General features: G+C 36.6%; 1 protein-coding gene across 1 annotated transcript in view; it reads right to left on the bottom strand.

Moving 5' to 3' along the window:
• FSIP2 (fibrous sheath interacting protein 2) overlaps window positions 1–12370 on the bottom strand; it is a 161318-nt gene that overhangs the window by 127244 nt on the left and 21704 nt on the right. The window contains 2 exon segments of the mRNA XM_070360818.1: window positions 6975–7085; window positions 11268–11409. Of these exon segments, the coding sequence (XP_070216919.1) occupies window positions 6975–7085; window positions 11268–11409 (253 nt within the window).

Below are 12370 nucleotides of genomic sequence, written 5' to 3'. Positions count from 1 at the left end.
GAAATAAATTTAAAACAACACAAAAAATTGGAAAGATATACCATGCTCACAAATTGGAAGAATTAATACTGTTAATTTTCCCAAGGCATATTTCCCAAGGCAATGTACAGATTTAATGTAAACCCTATTAAAATACCAATGGCATTTACAGAACCAGAACAAATAATTCTAAAATTGGTATGAAAACATAAAAGTTTTTGAGATAGATGAGGGTCTTTTCTCAAAATAATTTTGAGAAAGATGTTCAAAATCATAATCCCTGGTTTCAAACTATACGACAAAGCTACAGTAATCAAAACAGTATGTAGGTGGCACAAAAGCAGACACATATATCATCACAACAGAAGAGACAGCCCAGAAATAAACCTGCACTTTTATGGTCAATTAATGTACAACAAAGGAGGCATAAATATACAATAGGAAAAATATAGCTTCTTCAATAAATGGTGTTGGGAAAACTGGAGAGCTAAAGGGAAAAGAAAAAACGGATTTACTTTCTCATACCATATACAAAACCAAATTCAAAATGGATTAAGAATTTAAATGTTTAAGATTTCAAATCAAAAACTCCTAGAGAAAACAGGTATCATGATCTTTGACATAAATTTTAGCATATTATTACTAGTCTGATCTGGCTCTTTAGGCAAAAAGCAAAAATAAACAAATGAGACTGCAAAAAACTAAAACTTTTTTGGACACGTAGATTCATGGCAAAACAAAAAGGCAGTTTACTGAATGGGAGAAGATATTTGTTTATGATATACCCAATAAAAGGTTAGTATCCAAAATATAAAATGGAATCATATAACTTATCAAAAACAAACAAATAAATAACCCAACCAAAAATGGGCAGAGGACTTGAATGAACATTTTTCTAAAAAACATACTTATGGCCAAAAAATACATGAAAAGATGCTCAACATCATAAGTCTTCAGGAAAATGCAAATCAAAAACAGAATCAGTACCACCACACCTCTGCCAGAATGGCTATCATTAAAAACACAACTAATAACAAATGGTAAGGATGTGGACAGTGAAAAAATTGGTTTAAAGCCCAATATTCATAAAACTAAGATCATGGCATCCATTCCCATCAGTTCAGTTCGGTCACTCAGTCGTGTCCGACTCTTTGCGACCACATGAATTGCAGCACGCCAAGCCTCCCTGTCCATCACCAACTCCCGGAGTTCATTCAGATTCACGTCCATCGAGTCAGTGATGCCATCCAGCCATCTCATCCTCTGTCATCCCCTTCTCCTCCCACCCCCAATCCCTCCCAGCATCAGAGTCTTTTCCAATGAGTCAACTCTTCCCATGAGGTGGCCAAAGTACTGCAGTTTCAGCTTTAGCATCATTGCTTCCCAAGAAATCCCAGGGCTGATCTCCTTCAGAATGGACTGGTTGGAACTCCTTGCAGTCAAGGGACTCTCAAGAGTCTTCTCCAACATCACAGTTCAAAAGCATCAATCCTTTGGCACTCAGCTTTCTTCACAGTCCAACTCTCACATCCATACATGACCACTGGAAAAACCATAGCCTTGACCAGACAGACTTTTGTTGGCAAAGTAATGTCTCTGCTTTTCAATATGCTATCTAGGTTGGTCATAACTTTTCTTCCAAGAAGTAAGTGTCTTTTAACTTCATGGCTGCTGTCACCGTCTGCAGTAATTTTGAAGCCCCAAAAAATAAAGTCTGACACTGTTTCCCCTGTTTCCCCATCCAGTCCCATCACTTCATGGCAAATAGATGGGGAAACAGTGGAAACAGTGGCTGACTTTATTTTTCTGAACTCCAAAATCACTGCAGATGGTGATGGCGTCCAGGAAATTAAAAGACCTTTACTCCTTGGAAGAAAAGCAATGACCAACCTAGATAGCATATTAAAAGCAGAGACATTACTTTGTCAACAAAGGTTCATCTGGTCAAGGCTATGGTTTTTCCAGTGGTCATGTATGGATGTGAGAGTTGGATTATAAAGAAAGCTGAGCACAGAAAAATTGATGCTTTTGAACTGTGGTGTTAGAGAAGACGCTTGAGAGTCCCTTGGAACGGAAGGAGATCTAACTAGTCCATCCTAAAGGAAATCAGTCCTAAATATTCATTGGAAGGACTGATGTTGAAGCTGAAATTCCAATACTTTAGCCACCTGATGTGATGAGCTGACTCATTGGAAAAGACCCTGATGCTGTGAAAGATTGAGGCTGGAGGAGAAGAGGACAACAGAGGATGACATGGTTGGATGGCATCACCAACTCAATGGACATGAGTTTGGGTAGACTCCGGGAGTTGGTGATGGACATGCTACAGTCCATGGGGCTGAACAGAGTTGGACATGACTGAGCGAATGAACTGAACTGAACTTCAGGATGAGGAGAAAATGGAACCCTCAAGGCACTGTTGTCTGGATCATAAATTATAAGCTGGTAGAAGCCACCACAGAAAACAGTATGTAAAATCCTAAAAAAAAAATAAAAATAGAGCTACCATATGACACAGCAATTTCACTTCTGGATATTTAATCAAAGGAAATACAAACACTAATACAAAAGATGCAGGCATTCAAGTATTCACTGCAGTAGTATTAACAATAACCAGGAAAAGGAAGCAACCTAAGTGTTCATCCATAGTCAAATGGATAACTAAGATGTGGTCACACACAATGGAATATTATTTAGCCATTAAAAATACTAAATCTTGCCATTTGTGACAACATGGACAATCTAAAAGTATTCTGCTAAGTGAAATAATTCACATTAAGACAAATGCAACATAATATCAAATGTAGAACCTAAAAAATAAAACTAACAAATTCAGATACAGACAAGAAACAGGTGGTTTCCAGAAAGGAGTTTGGTGGGAAGCAGATGTAGGGTATTAAGAGGTACAAATCTCAAGTTATCTAACGAATTAGAGGGACAAAATATACAGCATCTGGAATACAGTCAATAATATAAATCAGCTTGTATAACAAAGTTTACTAGACTTATTGTGGTGATCATTTTATAATGTATAGATGTGTAAAATCATTATATAATACACCTGAAGCTGACATTGTACATTGTAATACTGTACACTGACTATATTTCAATTAAAGAACCACAAAATGAAAAACATCATTAAGGTCTGGTGCAATGTCAAGCAGCCTAATAGCTCTATAGAGAGGCAAGCAGGACAAAATAAATATTTGACAATAATGTCCATGATAATCACTTCTATTAAACATTATACTGGAGGTTCTAGCCAATGCAATCAGGCAAGAGAAGGAACTAAAAACTCATCCATGTTTAATGAGCACCAAGATTATTGGTAGAACCATGATCATTATGTGGAACATCAGTTGGCACCTACAATAAAACTACTAGAGCTAGTAAGTGTTTTTATCCATATAAGATATACGATGAATATTAAAAATTGATTTCCTATATCCCAACATAAAATAATTGGAATTTAAAATACAAATTACAATAAATTATGAAATATATAGGAATAAATCTAGCAAAAGATGTGTAAAAGCTGTACACTTCAAATTATATAAGTACATGATAAGAAAAATTAAGAAGACATAAATAAATAGAGGTGTTTGGTTCATGAGTTGGAAGATCCAATATAATCAAGAGATCAATTCTGCCCAAAATGACCTACACAGTCAATACAATTCCCATCAAAATCTCAGCAAAATTTCTGGCAAACATGTACAACATGGTTTTAAAATATATATATAAATATAAATATAAATATAGATTAACCAAAACAACTCTGAAATAGAAAAACAAACTTGGAAAACTAAAATGACTTATTTAAAGAATTACTAAATGTATAATCAAGATAAGACAAACAGGTCAAAAAACAGAAAAAAGGAGTAAAGTTAGTAAACTGCTGCTGCTGCTAAGTTGCTTCAGTCGTGTCCGACTCTGTGCGACCCCATAGACAGCAGCCCACCAGGCTCCCCCGTCCCTGGGATTCTCCAGGCAAGAACACTGGAGTGGGTTGCCATTTCCTTCTCCAATGCATAAAAGTGAAAAGTCAAAGTGAAGCTGCTCAGTCGTGTCCAACTCTTAGCGACCGCATGGACTGCAGCCTACCAGGCTCCTCCATCCACGGGATTTTCCAGGCAAGAGTACTGGAGTGGGGTGCCACTGCCTTCTCCTGAAACTCATTTTTGACAAAGAAGCTAAGATAAATCTCTTAAGTTTTTGATAACTCTGCAACAAACATATACTTTGAGTAAAACTACAGGTAATGTCAAATCTAAAAGAAAATATAGATTATACTAAGAAACAAAAATGAATTGAAAAGCTTTTATATTAAAACATAATTCAAAAAGCCAATTTAGAATAGTTGCACTGGAAATACCAACAATTCAAACTGCTCTGCCATTAAGATTCCTCAAGCAGCCTGTGGTATTACCATGCCTACCATGAGTGGTCATGTTTAATGGGCACGCCCAGTGCCAGAATTTGATTGAGACTAAAGTTTATGGAGACACAGTAAATGTCATCAGGTGAAAATTAAGAGGAAACCTGGGGCACTCTGTTGCTACACCTAAAAGAATGAAATTAGAATATTCACTAACACCATACACAAAAATAAACTCAAAATGGATCAAAGACCTAAATGTAAGGCCAAATGTTATAAGACTCTTAAGAGGAAAGTATAGCCAGAACACTCTTTGACATAAATTACAACTATATCTTTTTTTGATCCACCTCCTAGAGTAATGAAAAGTAAAAGGAAAAGAAAAAAGGACCTAATTAAACTTAAAAGCTTCTGCACAGCAAAAAAAAACATAAACAAAAAGAGAGAATATATTTGCAAATGAGACAGAAAAGGAATTAGTCTCCAAAATTTACAAACAGCCCCTTCAGCTCAGACAGAAAAATACACAGCCCAATCAAAAATAAGCAGAAGATCTAAACAGACATTTCTCCAAAGGCATACAGATGGCCAAAATATATGAAAAGACAGTAGTTCTATTTTTAGTTTTTTAAGGAATCTCCATACTATTCTCCATAGTGGTTGTTCCATTACATTGTCATAACAGTGTAGAAGGGTTCCCTTTTTCCCTCTACACCTTCTCCAGCATTGTTTGTTTGTAGACTTTTTGATGATGATCACTTTGACCAGTATGAGGTGATACCATATTGTAGTTTTGATTTGCATTTCTCTGATAATTAGTGCAGAATAACATGGAGATTCCTTAAAAAACTAAAAATAGAACTACTATACATGACCTAGTAACCCCACTCCTGGCCACGTATCCAGAGAAAACTATAATCCAAAAGGATACACACACTCCAGTGTTCACTGCAGCATTATTCACAATAGCCAAAACATGGAAACAATTTAAATGTCCATTGATAGAGGAATGGATAAAGAAGATGTGGTACATATATATAACAGAAAAGTACTCAGCCATGAAAAATGAAATAATGCCATTTGTAGTAACATAGATGACCTGGATAGAGATTATCACACTAAGTCAGGTAGAAAAGACAAATATTTTATGATATCACTCATATGTAAAATAAAATTTAAAAAAATGAACTTATTCACAAAACAGAAACAGACTCACAGATATGGAAAACAAACTTATGGTTACAAAAGAGGAAATGTGAGGGGGTGGAGGAATAAATCAGAAGCCTGTGATAACACACACAAAACACTACTATATATATGACAGATAACCAACAAGGACCTACTGCATAGCACAGTAAACTCTACTCAGTGTTCTGTGATAACCTACATGAGAAAAGAATCTAAAATGGAATGAATACATGTATTACTGAATCACTTTTCTATACACCTGAACCTAACTCAACACTGTAAATCAACTATGTGCTATGCTTAGTCGCTCAGTCATGTCCAACTCTGTGACCTCACGGACTGTAGCCCACCAGGCTGCTCTGTCCATGGAGATTCTCCAGGCAAGAATACTGGAGTGAACTGCCATGGTCTCCTCCAGGGGATCTTTCCAACCTATGGATCAAACTCAAGTCTCCTGCACTGCATTCCAATAAAAAACTGGTGAAAAATTAAATATTAGAAAATAATAATTATAGTAAATTCAAGTAAGCTGAGATTTCCATATGAACAACGAGTCACTAACAATACTAAAATGTACATGTAGGAAGTCTAGAGGGCTTCCCTAGGGGTCGCAAGAGTCAGACATGACTTAGCAACTAAACACCACCACCACAATGGTAGAATAAAATATTAATATATTTCAATTTCAATATTTAAAAAATTATATAGCAGTATATATCAGTATAACCAAACTATGTAAATCTTACACTTACACATAGGTTTGTCAACAAGAAATTACCTAAAATAATTATTTAGATTAGATTATTTTAGATAACATTTATTGACATAGAGTTGTCAATGTTGTTTTGTTATTAAAAAGTGAAGAATCTGTAAGGAATAATAACATGAATGTATGTGTTAATTCAAACATATAAACATTTACAGAAGTATTATACAATGTGTAAGAATACAGTGGTGTGTGTATGTATACCAATAAATAAATATGGTGGTGATGGAATTACAAATGAATTTTATTTCTCTTTATACTGATTTATACTCTAAATCATAAAATATTACATATTATTTAAAGTTCAAAACAAGTATTCTGAGAAGATTAACTGGTGGGGAAAAACTGAGAACTTGCTTCAAAATTCTAATAAAAACAATCAGTTATATAAATTTTTTCTACAGGAATTACAAGTATAGTTTATGGTGTGAGATAAAGTCAAAAGTAGCTTTATCAAATAATAGGGAAGTACTTTTTATATTACAGCCACAATATAATACAACCAAAATACAATAAAAATTTTATAACTTTCACTTGGTATAATACAAATCATTTGGGGTAACTGTTCTATTGCCATCTCACAAAGTGGACTACATTCAAAAATGAAAACTATCAAAAGCACATCCTCAATCAGCCCCAATCAGAGGTTAAATCTCACCCTACCTTCTTGTCACTCTCTTCTCTGCTTTTACGCCGTTGTTCCTCTATCCTAGCTTCTCTTTTCACATCTTCTCCAATCCTTGTCAGAAGTAACATCTCTTTTGTCTTCCATTCCTAAAGAGCACCATGTTACCATATTCAGTATGCATACACAATTAACCTCTATATTTTTTCCACTACCAAAAAGCAAGTTATTTAGAATAAGTCAAGGTGAAAAAGTAATTGCAGTTCTGTGAATTTTAAACCATTAAAAATAGGCTTAAGCACATCTTTATTAATCAAAATAGGCACTGTTACAATCAATGCATTTTGGCCACTGAGAAATAAGTTTGCTGTACCATAAAAATCTGTGCTTCGTGATTCACTGAACTCTTGGAAACCATTTTCTGCTTCCTGCTGGTTGTGGAAGTGCTTTCCAAGCAAAAAGTTGTCGAGATGCCTGAAGAAGTGATAGTCAGTTGGTGAGAGATCAGTTGAATATGGCAGATGAGGCAAAATTTCAAAGTGAAATTCATTCAACTTTTGAAGCACTAGTCGTACGATGTATGGTTGGGCATTATCAAGAAGTGGACACATTTTCATGACCAGTGCCAGCTGCAGGCATTGCAGTTTTCGGTGCATCTCATTGATTTGCTGAGCATACTTCTCAGATGTAATGGTTTTGATGGGGATTCAGAAAGCTATAGTGGGTTAAGCTGATAGCAGATGACCAAATAGTGACCATGACATTTTATTGGTGCAAGTTTGCTTTAGGAAGTATTTTGGAGCTTTTTCTTGGTCCGACAACTGAGCTGGTCATCTCATTGCTAGTTGTCACATAAAATCAACTTTTCGCCATACATCACAATTTGATTGAGAAATGGTTCATTGTTGTTGTGTAGAATAAGATGACACTTCAACGATTTTTTAATTTGCAGTCAGCACATTAGGTATCCACTTAACAAGCTTTTTTACCTTTCCAATTTGCTTCAAAAGCCAAATGACCATAGAATAGTCAAAGTTCAGTTCTTTGGCAACTTCTCAGGTAGTTCTTCGATCAGCTTTGATGGAAGATCAGCTTCGATGATCTCAATTGGTTGGTGTCAGCTTTCAAAGGCCATCCACTGTGCTCGTCATCTTCAAGGCTCTCGTTTCCTTTGCAAAACTTAACAGCCACTACACTACAGGTTCATTAGCAGTTCCTGGGCCAAATGCATCAATCATGTTGTGAGTTGTCTCCACTGCTTTACGACCCATTTTGAAGTTGAATAAGAAAAGTGCTCAAACTTGCTCTTTGTCTAACATATCTGTTTGCTGTTGTTGTTCAGTCGCCAAGTCATGTCTGACTCTTCATGACCCAATAGCATGTTAGGCTTCCCTGTCCTTCACCATCTCCCAGAGCTTGCCCATGATCATGTATTGTATTGGTGATTCAATAAACCATCTCATCCCTTGTCACCTGCTTCTTCTGCCAACAATATTTCTCAGCATCAGAGTGTTTTCCAATGAGTCAGCTGTTCAAATCAGGTGGCCAAGGCATTGGAGCTTCAGCATCAGTCATTCCAATGAATATTTAGGGTTGATTTCCTTTAAGATTGATTGGTTCGTTTTCCTTCCTGTCCAAGGGACTCTCAAGAGTCACCTCCAGCACCAGAGTTCAAAAGCATTAATTTCTCAGCATTCTCCCTTCTTTATTGTCCAGCTCTCACAACTATACCTGACTACTGGAAAGGCCATAGCCTTAACTATATGGACCTTTGTTGGAAAAGGGATTTTTTGCTTTTTAACACACTGTCTAGGTTTGTCATAGCTTTCCTGCCAAGAAGCAGTTCAGTCAGTTTAGTCGCTCAGTCGAGTCCAACTCTGTGTGAACAAATGGCCTGCAACATGACAGGCTTCCCTGTCCATCACCAACTCCTGAAACTTGCTCAAACTCATGTCTATCGAGTTGATGATGCCATCCAACCATCTTATCCTCTGTTGTCCCCTTCTTCTCCTGCCTTTGATCTTGTCCACCATCAAGGCCCTTTCCAATGAATCAGTTCTTTGCATCAGATGGCCAAAGTATTGGGGTTTCCGCTTCAGCATCCATCCTTCTGATGAATATTCAGCTGCCCATCATGCTTTCCTTTAGGATGGACTGATTTCCTTTAGGTTTGATTTGTTTGAACTCCCTGCAGTCCAAGGGACTCTCAAGAGTTTTCTCCAACACCACAGTTCAAAAGCATCAATTCTTCAGCACTCAGCTTTCTTTATAGTCCAACTCTCACATCCATACATGACTACTGGGAAACCATAGCTTTGACTAAATGAACCTTTGTTGCCAAAGTAATGTCTCTGCTTTTTAATATGCTGTCTAGGTTGGTCCTAGCTTTTCTTCCAAGGAGCAAGCATCTTTTAATTTCTTGGCTGCAGTCACCATCTGCAGTGATTTTGGAGCCCCCCCCCCCAAAAAAAAAAGAAAAGTCTGTCACCATTTCCATTGTTTCCCCATCTATTTGCCATGAAGTGCTGGGACCAGATGCCATGATCTTAGTTTTCTGAATGTTGAGTTTTAAGCCAACTTTTTCACTCTCCTCTTTCACTTTCAAGAGGCTCTTCAGTTCTTCACTTTCTGCCATAAGGGTGATGTCATCTACATATCTGAGGTTACTGATATTTCTCCTGACAATCTTGATTCCAACTTGTGTTTCATCCAGCCCAGCATTTTTCATGATGTATTCTGCATATAAGTCAAATAAGCAGGGTGACAATATACACCCTTGAGCATTTTTCATGATGTACTCTGCATATAAGTCAAATAAGCAGGGTGACAATATACACCCTTGATGTACTCCTTTCCCTATTTGTCACCAGCAAATTCTCTATGATCCAGCAAATGTTGACATTTAGATCTCTAGTTCTTTTGCCTTTTCTAAACCCAGTTTGAACATCTGGAAGTTCTTGGTTCACATAATACTGAAGCCTAGCATGCAGGAATTTGAGCAGAGCCTTACTAGCATGAGTGCAATTGTCTGGTGATTTGAACATTCTTTAGTACTGCCCTTCTTGGGAACTGGGATTAGGATTGACCTCTTCCAATCATTTCCCTAGTCTAAAATAAATCTGCCAGGTATACACACTGAGGAAACCAGAAGGGAAAGAGACACGTGTACCCCAATGTTCATCACAGCACTGTTTATAATAGCCAGGACATGGAAGCAACCTAGATGTCCATCAGCAGATGAATGGATAAGAAAGCTGTGGTACATATACACAATGGAGTATTACTCAGCCATTAAAAAGAATACATTTGAATCAGTTCTAATGAGGTGGATGAAACTGGAGCCTATTATACAGAGTGAAGTAAGCCAGAAAGAAAAACACCAATACAGTATACTAACACATATATATGGAATTTAGAAAGATGGTAACAATAACCCTGTATATGAGACAGCAAAAGAGACACTGGTGTATAGAACAGTCTTATGGACTCTGTGGGAGAGGGAGAGGGTGGGAAGATTTGGGAGAATGGCATTGAAACATGTAAAATATCCTGTATGAAACGAGTTTCCAGTCCAGGTTCGATGCACGATACTGGATGCTTGGGGCTGGTGCACTGGGACAACCCAGAGGGATGGTATGGGGAGGGAAGAGGGAGGAGGGTTCAGGATGGGGAACACATGTATACCTGTGGTGGATTCATTTCGATATTTGGCAAAACTAATACAATTTTGTGAAGTTTAAAAATAAAATAAAATTGTAGTTGGAAAAAAAATAAAATAAAAACAATCTAAAAAATAAATAAAAAAAATAAACAAGTAATAAGTCATTAGCAAAAAACATAAAAGGAAGAAATGTACATTAAAATGATATATAACATAACCACATTTACTTAAGAATGCATTCCAATATCAAATAGCAACATTCAGCAATGCAAAATTGCAATTACTTTTGCACTAACCTAATAAAATCATTCATTGGCTCTAGAATGGGCTTTCTTTACTTTACTGCACTCCTATTAGGAATGCAGGGGTGTTTAACTAAATCTAAATTTAAAATGTTTTCCTCTCCACACTGAGGGCTATAATGGAGTAAAACAGTATCTAGTAACTTTCCCCATCATCACTTTAAGAGCAGATACTGGCTCATACACACAGTGTGTGGTGTCATCCTTATTTTATGTAACAACTTATGATTACAGCTGTGGAGAAAGCTCAATGTGGGTAAAATGTTTAGACCTGACATTACCTGAAGAAGCATGATGGACAGCTCAACTTATTTACAAATGAATAACTGTACACAATTTTTCTCTAGTTTAAATTTGCTGTCTCTCACCTCTTCAATTTTTCTACGAAGACTAAGTTTTCTTCTTGCATGTTCTCGCTGTCGTCTTTCTTCTCTATCCATTCGGAGCAGGCGTTGCTCTTCAGCTGTGTGCTCAAGATGTTCTAATTCCCTCCTTATCATATCCAGATATCTAAGTAAAAGCAAATGTAAGTCATGGTGAACTAGGAGTTTTGCTTACAATGACATCATCTGCTTTGATATTCCAAAACTACCTCCTTGCTTGCTTTATTTCTTGAGCTTATATATATATATATATATATATATATATATATATATATATATATATATCTGTTATTGTAGCCAAGAAAAGGATAAATGTGAGGCATATTATTAAAAACATTTTGCATAGTACCTATTCACAATAGATTTAGGAATATATGTTTGCAAAGAAGGTTGAAATAACTGAAACAGTGACTTCAAATTTGGAAAAATGATTTAGATTTTCTAAGAAAAGATGTATGTTGATTCCCTTGTAATTTAAAAGGCCTTGAACACATCTTCCATGTATAGTCTGGGTCTCTGGTATGTCTCTGTGTTACAAAATCACTATGGAACATAGCAGTTAGGAAATGCAGCTTAATTCCACAGCTTAATGAAGGAGGAGGAAAAAATATATATATTTTCACTTCCTAAGAGATGGTCTTGACCATGGAAAGGTAATGATTGAACATGAATAGATGGCATCTAAAGAGCTTGCCCCTTCATGGATCACTGCCTTGTCATGATCGAGGGGCTTGCATAACTCAATGAAGCTATGAGCCATGCCATGTAGGGCCACCTAAAATGGACAGATCATAGTGGAGAGTTCTGACAAAATGTGATCTACTGGAGGAGGCAATGGCAAACCACTCCAGTATACTAGCCATGAGAACTCCAAGAACTGTATAAAAGGGCCAAAAAATATGACACCAAAAGATGAGGTCCTCATGTTGGAAGGTTACCAATATGCTACTGGGGAAGAGAGGAGGACGACTACTAATAGCTCCAGAAAGAATGAAGCAGCTAGGCCAAAGCAAAGCTCAGTTGTGGATGTGTCTGGTGATGAAAGTAAACTCCAGTGTTGTAAAGTAAAGTATTGCATAGGAACATGG

This window comes from Bos mutus, chromosome 2 (genome assembly GCF_027580195.1).
Source record: "Bos mutus isolate GX-2022 chromosome 2, NWIPB_WYAK_1.1, whole genome shotgun sequence".
NCBI classification, from domain to species: domain Eukaryota; kingdom Metazoa; phylum Chordata; class Mammalia; order Artiodactyla; family Bovidae; genus Bos; species Bos mutus.
The sequence above is the reverse complement of the archived record's forward strand: the minus strand, read 5'-3'. Positions and strand labels throughout refer to the sequence as shown.